We start from the raw sequence: 12,131 nt of genomic DNA, 5'->3' as shown, positions 1-12,131 counted from the left end.
GACTGACAGCGGTCAGAGGGGATGGGGGAGAGAGGGATTGGATGAAACTAACTGAAGGGATTAGCCAAAGAACATCCATGAACACAGATGGCAATGTGGTGAAGGCCAGAGGGTGCAGGGAAGACAGGTGCTATGTGAACATGGTCAAAAGAAGGGAAAATATGGCATCTGTAATAGTGTCAAAAATAAAATAAAAAACTTCTTAAAAGTACATTCCTATTTACAGTTATCTCTTAATAGATAATAAATAAGGGTCTATTGCTCTCAGATGGGATGGAGGGTGAGCTATGGGAGAGCAGGGTCATTCTGAAGGGAGTAGGGGGCCTCTTGGAAAGGTTGAGGGCAGGAGATTCTGTGTAGCCTTAGAAGGAGGCTGCACTGATAAGCAAGTCAGCAGATCATGATTCATGGATGGACAGGAGGCACCCAAGGGAAGACCAGGGGAAGGGTGTTGTCATGAGGGAAAATGCTGGGACGAGGCAGAAATCCTGGCCCCGGGAAGACTGAGATATCAATAAACCTCCGACAATCTCCAAATTATGCTTTATTCTCACTGTCACCTTCCTTCCTTAGGCCTGCTCTTGCCTGGGCCCCAGGGTTCTACTAATTGTCATCTGAAAGAGTTCATTCATACTTAGAGGACAGATTAATTGTGAGGCAGAAGGTGGGCCATGGGCTAGAAAGGCAGGAAATATCATGGACTCCTGATGAATTCAGGCAAGGGGTCAAGACTCCACGATGCCACTTACTAGCCATGTATTCTTGGGAAAATTAGCAGGCCCAATGGGCATCAGGTTCTTCCTCTGTGAAGTAAGTGGGTCTGATAAGCCCTGTCTTATAGGACTGCAGGGATGTGTGGAGTGTTTGTAAACCACTGTGCACAGTACCTAGTGGAGACTGAATCTGTAATGAATGGCAGTTATTTCTAATATCGTTTTTATCCCAGATACTTCCACTCTCGCCTCTGGCACTGTGATTACTTGTTTGTTATTAAGGTCATATTAGAGAATGTGCAGCTCAGTTGGGCACAGAACACCCAGTCGGCCAAACAGGATACCCAATTCATGGCTGTATGCTGACATTCAGGTGTGGGGAGCCTTCCCAGCTGGACACACACAAAGATGCCAAAAAGAGAATCTACTTACAACTCTTTCCCTCTGTCCAAGCTGCTCTTTCATCCAAACAAATGCTTTCATTCATTTCACCCCCACCCAAAATCTACACCTTGATAATGATTGGCCAGAGTACACTCAAGATCATTAACATTTAATCCCAATTAGGCTCTCCCAGGCCATCATGTTTCTCATGGCTCAGTAACTCTATTTCTGTAGAAATCTGTGCAGATGATGGGTATAACACGCCTAGTGCTCATACTGTCCAATGGCACAGTGTCTGCGTGGCTCATGCCATGCACATCATTTTTTAATTAAGGTATTACATATGAGTCCTTATCCACCCATTGCCCTCCTCCAGCCCCCCACTCATGCCATCACCCCCCTGGCGTCTGTGTCCATTGGTTAGGCCTATATGCTTAATACAAGTCCTTTGGTTGATCTCTCCCCCTTACCTCCACCCTCCCCTACCTTCCCTCTGAGGTTTCATGGTCAGATCGATGCTTCTCTGTATTTGGATGTTTTTGTCCATCCATTTGTTGTTCATTATATTCCATATATAAGTGAGATCATGTGATAATTATCTTTCTCTGACTGGCTTATTTGGCTTAACATAATGCTCTCCAGTTCCACCATGCTGTTGCAACTACGCTGCGGTAAAAATGAAGGCCATTCAAAATTGAGTGCTGTTCCCTGGAGGCCCACCACCTCACCTGTTCTGTTACTTGTTTGTAAGATTTAGGGGACACCTAACCCCTTCCTTATATGACTATAGCTCCTACACTATCATTCTGTGGGTGGGTGTGCCCTGCTTATGTTGGTGTCCCCACTACTAACACAGGATCTTCCAGAGGACATAGGCTCAGTGAATGTCTGGGGATTAAATGAACCACTGAGCAGGGGTCGTCTTTATGCAGATGAAATCCCTCCACTTTCTTGCCGGAACCAAGGATCCTTCGATAAGTTGTTTCATGCAAAGACAGACGAGAAGAGATAAGAATCAAAAATTAACAACCTTTTGCTATTATTTTTCTATTTATTAACTCCATTGAATGTACTGCCGAGTTCTTACACATTTCCAAGGAAATCCTTTTATAATGCCACGTTATCTATTTTGGGATCACAAACTAGGATGGAAAGTGTCCCAATTTTGGTTATACAATAGCAAATCTCTTACTCTTGAGCTGGACATGTAGAAATATATATATTGTGATCAATGTCATTTACAAACTCACATGCTAAAAGTTTATGAAAGCTTCTATGAAAAGGGACATTCAAAAATTTCCTTAAAAATCGCAAAATAATAAAGCACAAATTTCTCAATCATAATAGGAGCTCATATCTTTCCCTGGGCCTCACTATTAGTTTCTTCTCAAACATAGAGTTGAAAATTGGATGCACTTTCTGCCCAGCAAAAGAAGTTAATGCTCATGGGCCTGAAAAGTGCCTGGATTCAACTCTGGCTCAGGCATAGTGTCATTACTCAGGCCCTTCAAGCAGGGATGAAAGGGAATAGGGATCCCTGTCATTAACCCCGAGCACAAACTGGAGGGTGTTCAACATGGTAGTCTCTGCATGTGCTCGGGGACCCCACAGGAACTCATAGCATGCAGGATCACTATTGGGCACCTGGCGGTACAGCAGGTACTGTTCCTGGACCCAAATTTTGGTGATGAGCTCCCTGGGCTCCCCATAGAGCCAATGCTCCTTCCCATCATACACCCCTAGAACATTCAGTGCTTCCCAGACTTTTTCCTCAGGGGCACAATCACCCTCTGAGGCGATCACCCACAGAACTGTGACCAGGAGGCCTGTGTTGGGATATCTGTGCCCATTGCTCACCATCCCATCATAGCTGAGCCCCAAGGCAGTGGTCAGGACATAGGTGTGAGTACTGGGGTCCATTTCTTTCACAACAATACCAAAGCCCCACTGGATGCATTCAGTGGCTGCACTGAAGAGCTCAGGAAAGTGGTCCTGGTGCTCTTTGATGACACTACTCAGCATTTCTGCCTTGGTGGTCGGCTCCTTTGCACGATACTTAAGGAGTAGAAACTCCACCATTTCTACCATCTTCAAATGCAGTGCTTTGTGGAGCAAGGAATCGGCATCTTCATCAGGGCCTCCCTCAGTGTTTGGACCCTCCTCATCTTGGCTGCAGGAGCTCTCATCTTCAGCGTGTCTCCATGGAAAGGCTGCCATGGCATGGGGGGAGGCACCCTGAGGACTCTGGGGAGGACTTGGTGTCTCAGCAGCAGACACCTCCTCTAGGCTGTCTATAAACAGGACTGAGGGGGAGGAAGACAGAGAGGAGGACAGAGACAGGGCCTCTTCCTCCTCCTCCTCCTCCTCCTCCTCCTCCTCCTGCATAGCCCAGAACAGTTCCTCTACCAACATGTCAGGGATCTCCATTGGGTCCAGATGGTCTTCCTCAGGCTTCCACGGCTCACTCATATGATGACCAGGCATGATGACTCGTGCTCGAACAGTGACCGAGTGTGGGCAGAAGATGGGCGATTAGGACCCAAGGGCCTGGGGGAAGGGGAGTATGAGAGGCATGAGCGGAGAAACACACAGTAGGCGGCTCTGACAAAGGTGACTTCCAGGTCTCCCCTTTAGGGGTGTCCATGGGCCTCACAGGGCTCACTCCTGATCAGCCTGCCCACTAGGAGCCTGAAGTAGGAAGTGACATGACTGCTCAGGGTGTAGAAGGCACAGCGCAGGGTTCTGTAGCTGACGGTGGGGTGTGGAGGTGTCAGGCAATGTGGGGTGCCCTCTGACAGTGGTGGCGAGCCCATGGGGACATATTCATGGTCGGAACCTCACCTTAATTCCTAGCACTTCCTGGCCTCCTGCTGCTCTGTGACCTGAGAATATGTAGCATAAACCAAGGCCTTCACCTCCTTCTATCCGGGGGCTCTGCTGGTGGGAAAAACGGAGCACCTCAGGATGCCCATGGCAATCACAGTCCTGGAACCCCAATGCTGACAGGAGGGGCAGCAGGACTCTGTGAGGTCCCCTCTGTTGTGGGTGGGAGGTTCCTCCTTGCACATGTAGGATCCTCACCCTTCCCCTGCCAGGGCCAGGCCCCTCACTGCCTTCTGCTGGCCTGAGGTCAAACTCTCAGAACAAGACCACACACACCTGACACTTGAGTGAAGAAAATGAGGGGGTCCCTCTCCCAGAGGATCAAGAAGGGGTGACTGAAGATTTGGGTCCATCTACGCTGGGTTAAGGCTCTGATCACTTCTCACCATGATGCACTGCAGGGTTTCAGACACTCTCTCTGCTGACTGAGCGCAATCTACTTAGACTTAGGGTGCACCTCCCTGAGATACAGGAGTAGGGAAGTGAGCTGAGGTAATCCAGGCCCTATTCCGAGTTTCCCCATTGCTGACAGAGGAGGCAGGGTAAGTCTGGGTTCCCATGTGCTCTGCTCCCCCTCAGTGCTCACCTTGATTCTTGGCAGGAACTGGGACTCGTCTCTCTGTTGACAAAATTTGGATCCTGGGGATGATATGACATATGGTCTCACACCAAGGTCCTCACCTTGCTGATAGCTCTGAGACAAAAGTGAACAGGAGCTCCATCTGCCCCCACCCCTGTCCAGGTTATCACACAACTGACACCAGGGCCTGGGCCCATCCATTCCGGGTAGAGTTCCCGTAGTCTGGCCTCAGGATACTTGCCTTTCTTCCTGGACTGGCCTGGGTCTGAATCCAGCTGACTTGATTTCACCCTGAATAACTGTCCTCAGTGACAAAAGCTCAGGACGAGCAGGCATGTGGAAAGGGAGAGCATGTCACACCCAGGTAACCCTGCTTGGGGAATCTGGATGCTGAGGACAGGACACTCCCTGATGCTGAGGGCTCTCTTCTTTTCTCGCGGAGCTCATAGCTGCAGTTTCCCACAAGAAAGCATTCACCCCTTTATGACCCTTCCACAACCTCAGCTCATCTGTGCATGAACTGAAGCCATTCCCTCTGACCAAGGCCCTGTCCTTCTAGAGTGCCCTCAGACAAACGTGAGGAGGAACCACCTCTGCCGACCCATGCCAGGCCTTTCCCAGGGCTGACAACAGCACAGACTGGGTTCAGGGCACCCATTGTCTGGAGTGTGGTATCCTCTTTCCTCCCTGTGCTACCTAGGCTTACTCAGAGAGTGCCTGGGACCTTTCCCTTCTGCTGAACTGAGAGTGAATACTGCAGGCCATGCCCTCCATCTCTCTGAGACCTCCAAGGTGGATTTTAAGACACACCACATTGACTATCGTGCCGAGTGTGCCAGTTGTGCCTGCAGAGCCTAAGCCAGCCAGTCGCTGTGTTTACTGGGGTGGGAAGTACCATCATCCTGCCTCAAGACCCACACTTTAATTACCAGCATTGCCTGGCACACCTCCCACGTTGCCGTGAATCCAGAACCTTGAAGACAATGCCCTCACCTCCCTTTGCCACTGCTAAGGTAGAAGTCTGGAAGCAACCCAAATCCCCAGCCCTACCATGACGCTTGCAGGTGCTGCTGGCAGGAACAGGCACACTGCGGACACTTACGGCTCTAGCCAAGCCTCAGGCATACAGACATCCAGGTGTGCTAGGGGGCTTCCTGAGTCCTACCTCGGGTCCTCACCTGGTATCCTGGCAGAGCCCTGCAGCCCCCTTCTTTGCCTACCTGGAGCCTGACCCCTCAGAGCTCAGGGGGTGGAGTCCGCTTGTCTTCCTGCAGGATCCTCACCGTGACTCCTGGCTGGAGCTGGAACCTCCTGTCAACCTGACAGGCCCCAGTCAGGAAGAGAGCAAGTGGTCATGGACCAGGGACTTCCAAGGGTTCACAGTAGGGGTAATGTGGGGCATCACTGTTGTGGTGTCCAGGGTCCCTCAGTCTTCCCTTTGCATGTTCACCTGGACTTGGGGCAAGACCCGGGTCCTCCCCTCTGCCACATATGTCATTCCCCTGAATTCCAAGGGCTGACATCAGGTCTGGGCTTCTGCGGTTCCTCTCTGCATGGTCATCCACCATAGGGCCTCCCAACACTTTGAGCAGGGCAGACTTCTGTGGACTCCCCTCCAGTTAGGGTTCCTGGATTCCCCCAGTCCTCCCTGGGGGTCCTCACCTTGACTGTTCACTCTGCCCACCTGAGACCCTGCTCCTTACACTGAACCCCAGAGCCTGTCAGACCCGGATGCAATAGTCAGGAAAAGCACCTTGACTCTGGGCAGTGCTTCTGCATCCCTTCTGTGGACCTGAGTGAGGCCTCACATGATTTACCAAGTTTCCAGTCTCCCTCTGACCTGCATGCGGAAGTCAGGAGACACCACACAGGGTCATCGGACATGGACTCCTCCATGGCTAATATCAGGGGAGGCCCTTTATGGGTTCCCCTAAATTGTGGGGTCCTGGTCCCCATCTTCTCTTCTTCAGCGGACTTGTGGCACTGCTCCTTACCCTGAAACCCAGTCTCTCACACCTGATGCAGAAGTCACCCCATCCTGTAGTACCCCGCCCACTCTGGAACTCCCAGCACTGATGATTCTGAGGTCCAGGGCCCCCAATCTCCCTCAGGGACCACAACTTGACAGCGGCAGGACCTGGGGGTCCCCTCTGCTGCCTGAAGCCCTGCTCCTTCTACCAAACCCCCCAGTGTCTCTCAGACCCAATGCAGAAATCACAAAGCACAATGTGTGAGATCACCCCTCCCCCACCCCAGGAGGCCTGCCCGATGGACACCCTTATGGGGTCCAGGCCCCCCAGTCTCCCTCAGGTTCCCACACTGACGCCGGGCAGGTCCGGACCTCCTCTGCCGACCTGAGATGCTGCTCTGACACGGAGCCGCCCGAGGGTCTCAGAGCACGAGGACCCGGAAGTCAGTCCTGACCACTCGTGGTCATCCCGCGCCTTGGGGCTCCCGGGACTGACGGCTCTGGACCCAGAGTCACCATGTCCTCCCCACGGCCTCACCATGAGGCCTGCAGGTCCTAGGACCCTCCCTCTGTGAACCGCGAGGCCGGACCCCCACACGGAGGCCCTCACCCCCGAGACCCCAGGGGAGGCCTGTGGGCATACCTCCCCAGGGCTCCCAACTCGGGCTGAACTAGCTCCCCGGGTACCTCCGTCTGGTCCTCACCCTGATCCCAGGCAGAGCCTGGGCCCCGCCGACCTGAGGAGGCTCCCCTCAGCGCCTGTACCGTCTACCGACCCGAAGCCGGCCTCCCAAAGATGGCGCTCAGCTCCCTCAGACTTCTCAGGCGGAAGTCCATGAGTGAGTGACATCACTTCCGGAAACCAATTGTGTGGTCACCCAGGACACTTGACAGGGGCGGAGTTCTGCTCCTTTGTGCCCCGCCCGACCCTTCTGGTCCCTATCTGGGCTGAATGGCCTGGGCCACCACCCTGTGCTGACCTAGGTCTGTGCCCCGCAGGCCAAGTGCCCTGAGACAAACCTGTGGAGGAACTACCTCTGCCGACCCATGCCGAGCCTTACCCAGGACTGATAGCAGCACAGACTGGGTTCAAGGCACCCACTGTTTGGAGTGTGGTATCCTCCTTCCACACAACCCATGCACAGTGGGAGAGTGCCTGGGACCTTTCCCTTCTGCTGAACTGAGAGTGAATACTGCAGGCCATGCCCTCCATCTCTCTGAGACCTCCAAGGTGGACTTTAAGACACACCACGTTGACTATCGTGCCCAGTGTGCCAGTTGTGCCAGCAAACACTAAGCCAGCCGGTCCCTGTGTTTACTGGGGTGGGAAGTACCATCATCCTGCCTCAAGACCCACACTTTAATTACCAGTATTGCCTGGCACCCCTCCCACGTTGCCCTGAATCCAGAACCTTCAGGACAATTCCCTTGCCTCCCTTTTCCACTCCTAAGGTAGAAGTCTGGAAGCAACGCAAATCCACAGGCCTACCATGAGGCTTGCAGGTGCTGCTGGCAAGTACAGGCACACTGCGGACACTTATGGCCCTGGCCAAGCCTCAGGCATGCATACTTCAAGGTGTGCTAAGGGGCTTCCTCAGTCCTCAGACCACGAGAACCCGGAAGTCAGTCCTCACCACTCTTGGTCATCCCGCGCCTTCGGGCTCCCGGGACTGACTGCTCTGGCCCAGAGTCACCTTGTCCTCCCCACGCCCTCACCATGAGTCCTGCAGGTCCTGGGACCCTGCCCATGGGTAGGAGACCCAGCCAGAGAGAAAGGGAGGGAATGCAGAGGTGCTGGGCACAGGGACTGTCAGGACACTGGATTGGGAAGAGAGTGCACAGGTGGCAGCTTTAATGTCCTCAGAGCCTGGTCTTTGAGATTGGGTGTGTTTTCATAAACTCGAGGACAGAATAGCTGATATCAGGTTCATGGACTTTAAAGACAGGAGGGGAAAGACAAGCAGAGTGGGTGTGCTCATGTCGAGTGTGGTAACGAGGCCCAGGCCCTATGATGATGATGTGTAGCCACCGGTTCTGACTATCCTCTTAATGGGCAGGTACTCACAGCCCTATGGAGACTGAGCTCCGCCAGGTACTAGGACCCGGCTGAATCCGCAGGCTGTGTTTCTGCTCCTGTGACTGCACAGCTCTGAGGAGGTACGACCCCCTTCCCCAGGTACAAGGAAGAGAGGCAAGAACAGCGGGTGAGGTAGTCAGGGCCCAAGATCATGGGCCATATTTTGATCCCTAGGTGCCACCTTCGCAACTGTAGAATGTGGTGACAATGGCACTGCCCACCCAGTTATTTGAGGCTTGAATTCTAGGATCCGTGGATCATGCCCATCCCAGGGCCTGATAGGGGCATGCTGTGTGGGTTCTAGTGCCAATTGTTCCTGGTCCTGTTATTCCTGTCTCTAGGCTGCAGTGGGGACCAGGTGTGCCTGCTGAGAGCGGTTAGTATTGGTGCAGCCAGGGAATGGAGGAGGGTGGCTCCCAAAGTGATCGAGTGTAGACACCTGGCTGGAGGATCTGAGCTCGCTCAGGGGTATCCCAGGTCCCAGCTGAGGTTTGATTATAAGGATTTACAATCAGGAGCCTTGGAAGAGGGACCAGGGTGCATGGGGACTGTAGCACCTTGGGGTGAAAAGAGGAGGGAGCTGACAGTCTTGGAGGAGGGGGGAAGAAACAAAACCCAGGAGGGTCTTTGCTGGGAGAGGACTAGAACCCACTCACCCGGTGTGAAGCCAAAGCTCCCGTTCTCCCACATCTGTGCTCCCCTGGTCTCAGTGACCTTCTTTGTGGAACTGAACACACCCTGTCCTGAGTGCCTCTCCTTACCTGTCGCCACCTTCTTCCTTGAGCTCCCCAAAGACTCCATCTGATGGACGAGGCATCTGCATCACCAGCCCTTTCCATGGGGCCTGGCAGCTGAGTGCGTGGGGATAGGAAGAAGGAGCCAACACTCTCTGCTCTCCCACCATCCCTGTCAGTGGGGTTCCAGGGCCCCAGGGGACACCGGGGGAAGAGGTCAGCCCACAGACCATGAACTCGGAGGCCTGATGCATGATGCTTATTGACATTCACACTTTTGGGTTTCCACAGCCCACGTGAGGCCCACGGACCTCTGGGGAGATGGAGTTCTCCTGCCTCTCCTGGCAGCCTTATGCAGGCTTGGTCTTAAATGGGGCCATGACTCTGGAGACTTGTTGGCGACCCTACGGAGCTGCCACAGGAACTGCACCATCGCCATCCACATTGCTCACAGGGACTGGGAAGATCCCTCTGGCTGGAGCTGCTGCTGGAGAGGCTGGGCTGGAACCCCATGTAGATTCAGACTCTCCTCCCAAAGGGAGAAATATGGGAGAGGAGTGAGCGCTGGCAAGGCCTGACACCCTGAGAGCTGCTCACACTCCTCCAAGAATACCCCCAAGGACCTTGCTCAGGAGTTTGGGGCTTGTTTTCTTTTGAAGCTGTGGAGATGGGGCTGTAGTTTGTGTAAGCAGCACACCTTCAAAGGGGCAACAAGGGGCCCAGGCTTGGGTTCCGTGGGCCGAGTTCCTATGATTTGGGTGAACCCTTCTGTCTATATTGAGTCTCAGTTCCTGTTGGTGATCTGAGAGGCAGGAACAGGTTCAAGTTTACATGTGGCGTTGTCTATGTGTTGTGTTTTTTTGTTTTTGTTTGTTTGTTTAGTGTGAGTGTGTGTGTGTTTTTTTCTGTTCTGAAAACCAGACTATGTTTTTATTTTTATTTACTTTTTATTTTTCCCTCCTCTCCATTACTTTTTTTTTAATTGCTTAAAGTATTACTAAGGGTATTACATATGTGTCCTTATTTTCCCCCCTCCCTTGACAGGCCCCTAGCCTCCCCTCTCCCCCAATGTCTTATGTCCATTGGTTATGCTTATATGCATGCATACAAGTCCTTTGCTTGATCTCTTACCCCCTCCTCCTGCCCCCCAACCCTCCCCGGCCTTCCTACTGCAGTTTGACAATCTGTTTGAGGCAGCTCTGCCTCTGTATCTATTATTGTTCAAAAGTTTATAATGGTCTCTATTATCCAGGAATGAGTGAGATCATGTGGTATTTTTCCTTCATTGGCTGGCTTATTTCACTTCGCATAATGCTCTCCAGTTCCATCCATGCCATTGCAAATGGTAAGAGTTCCTTCATTTTTACAGCAGCATAGTATTCCATCGTGTAGATGTACCACCGTTTTCTAATCCATTCATCTACTGATGGGCACTTAGGCTGTTTCCAGATCTTAGCTATGGTGAATTGTGCTGCTATGAACATAGGGGTGCATCTATCCTTTCTGATTGGTGTTTCTGGTTTCTTGGGATATATACCTAGAAGTGGGATCACAGGGTCAGATGGGAGTTCCATTTTCAGTTTCTTGAGGAAACTCCATACTGTCTTCCATAGTGGCTGCACCAGTCTGCATTCCCACCAGCGGTGCACAAGTGTTCCTTTTTCTCCACATCCTCTCCAGCAGTTGTCGTTTGTTGATTTGTTGATGATAGCCAGTCTGACAGGTGTGAGATGGTACCTCATTGTTGTTTTGATTTGCATCTCTCGGATGATTAGTGACTTTGAGCATGTTTTCATATGTCTCTTGGCTTTCTGAATGTCCTCTTTTGAAAGGTGTCTATTTAGGTCCTTTGCCCATTGTTTGATTGGATTGTTTAACTTTCTTTTGTTAAGTTGTATGAGTTCCATATAAATTTTGGAGATTAGGCCGTTATCAGATATGACATTGGCAAATATGTTTTCCCACACAGTGGGTTTTCTTGTTTTTTTGTTGATGGTTTCTTTTGCTGTGCAGAAGCTTTTTATTTGACGTAGTCCCATTTGTTCATTTTCTCTTTAGTTTCAAGTGCCCTAGGAGCTGTATCAGTGAAGAAATTGCTTCGGCATATGTCTGAGATTTTGTTGCCTTTGGATTCTTCTAGAATTTTTATGGTTTCCTGTCGTACATTTAAGTCCTTTATCCATTTTGAGTTTATTTTTGTGTATGGTGTAAGTTGGTGGTCTAGTTTCATTTTCTTGCATATATCCGTCCAATTTTCCCAACACCATTTATTGAAGAGACTATCTTGGCTCCATTGTATGTTCTTGCCTCCTTTGTCAAATATTAATTGAGCATATTGGTTCGGGGTGATTTCTGGGCTCTCTATTCTATTCCATTGATCTATATGCCTGTTCTTGTGCCAGTACCAGGCAGTTTTGAGAACAGTGGCTTTGGAATACAGCTTGATATCTGGTATTGAGATCCCACCAACTTGGTTCTTTTTCAGGATTGCTGCAGCTATTCGGGGTCTTTTTTTTAAATTCCAGATGAATATTTGGAGAGTTCGTTCTAGATCTGTGAAGTATGCCGTTGGTATTTTAATGGGAAGTGTGTTGAATTTATAGGTTGCTTTGGGTAGTATGGACATTTTAGTGATGTTGATTCTTCCAATCCATGAACATGGTATGTTCTTCCATCTGTTTATGTCTTCCTCTAGCTCTTTTTTCAACGTCCTGTAGATTTCTGAGTAGAGATCTTTTACCTCTTTAGTTAAGTTTATTCCTAGGTAGCTTAATTTTTTTGGTGCGATGGT

General features: G+C 51.0%; 1 protein-coding gene across 1 annotated transcript; it reads right to left on the bottom strand.

The window, feature by feature from the left end:
• Positions 1 to 2,591: 2,591 nt before the first annotated feature.
• Positions 2,592 to 3,185, bottom strand: LOC308511866 (melanoma-associated antigen 10-like; the record flags this gene model as incomplete). The annotated part of the gene is made up of 1 exon (XM_081081710.1): positions 2,592 to 3,185. The coding sequence occupies one exon, from the start codon at positions 3,183 to 3,185 to the stop codon at positions 2,592 to 2,594; it is 594 nt and encodes a 197-aa protein (XP_080937836.1).
• Between the last annotated feature and the right edge of the window lie 8,946 nt (positions 3,186 to 12,131).

This window comes from Myotis nattereri, assembly GCF_964212035.1.
Source record: "Myotis nattereri genome assembly, chromosome: X".
Lineage (NCBI taxonomy): Eukaryota > Metazoa > Chordata > Mammalia > Chiroptera > Vespertilionidae > Myotis > Myotis nattereri.
Note: the sequence above shows the minus strand (reverse complement) of the source record. Positions and strands in the feature narration are given on the sequence as shown.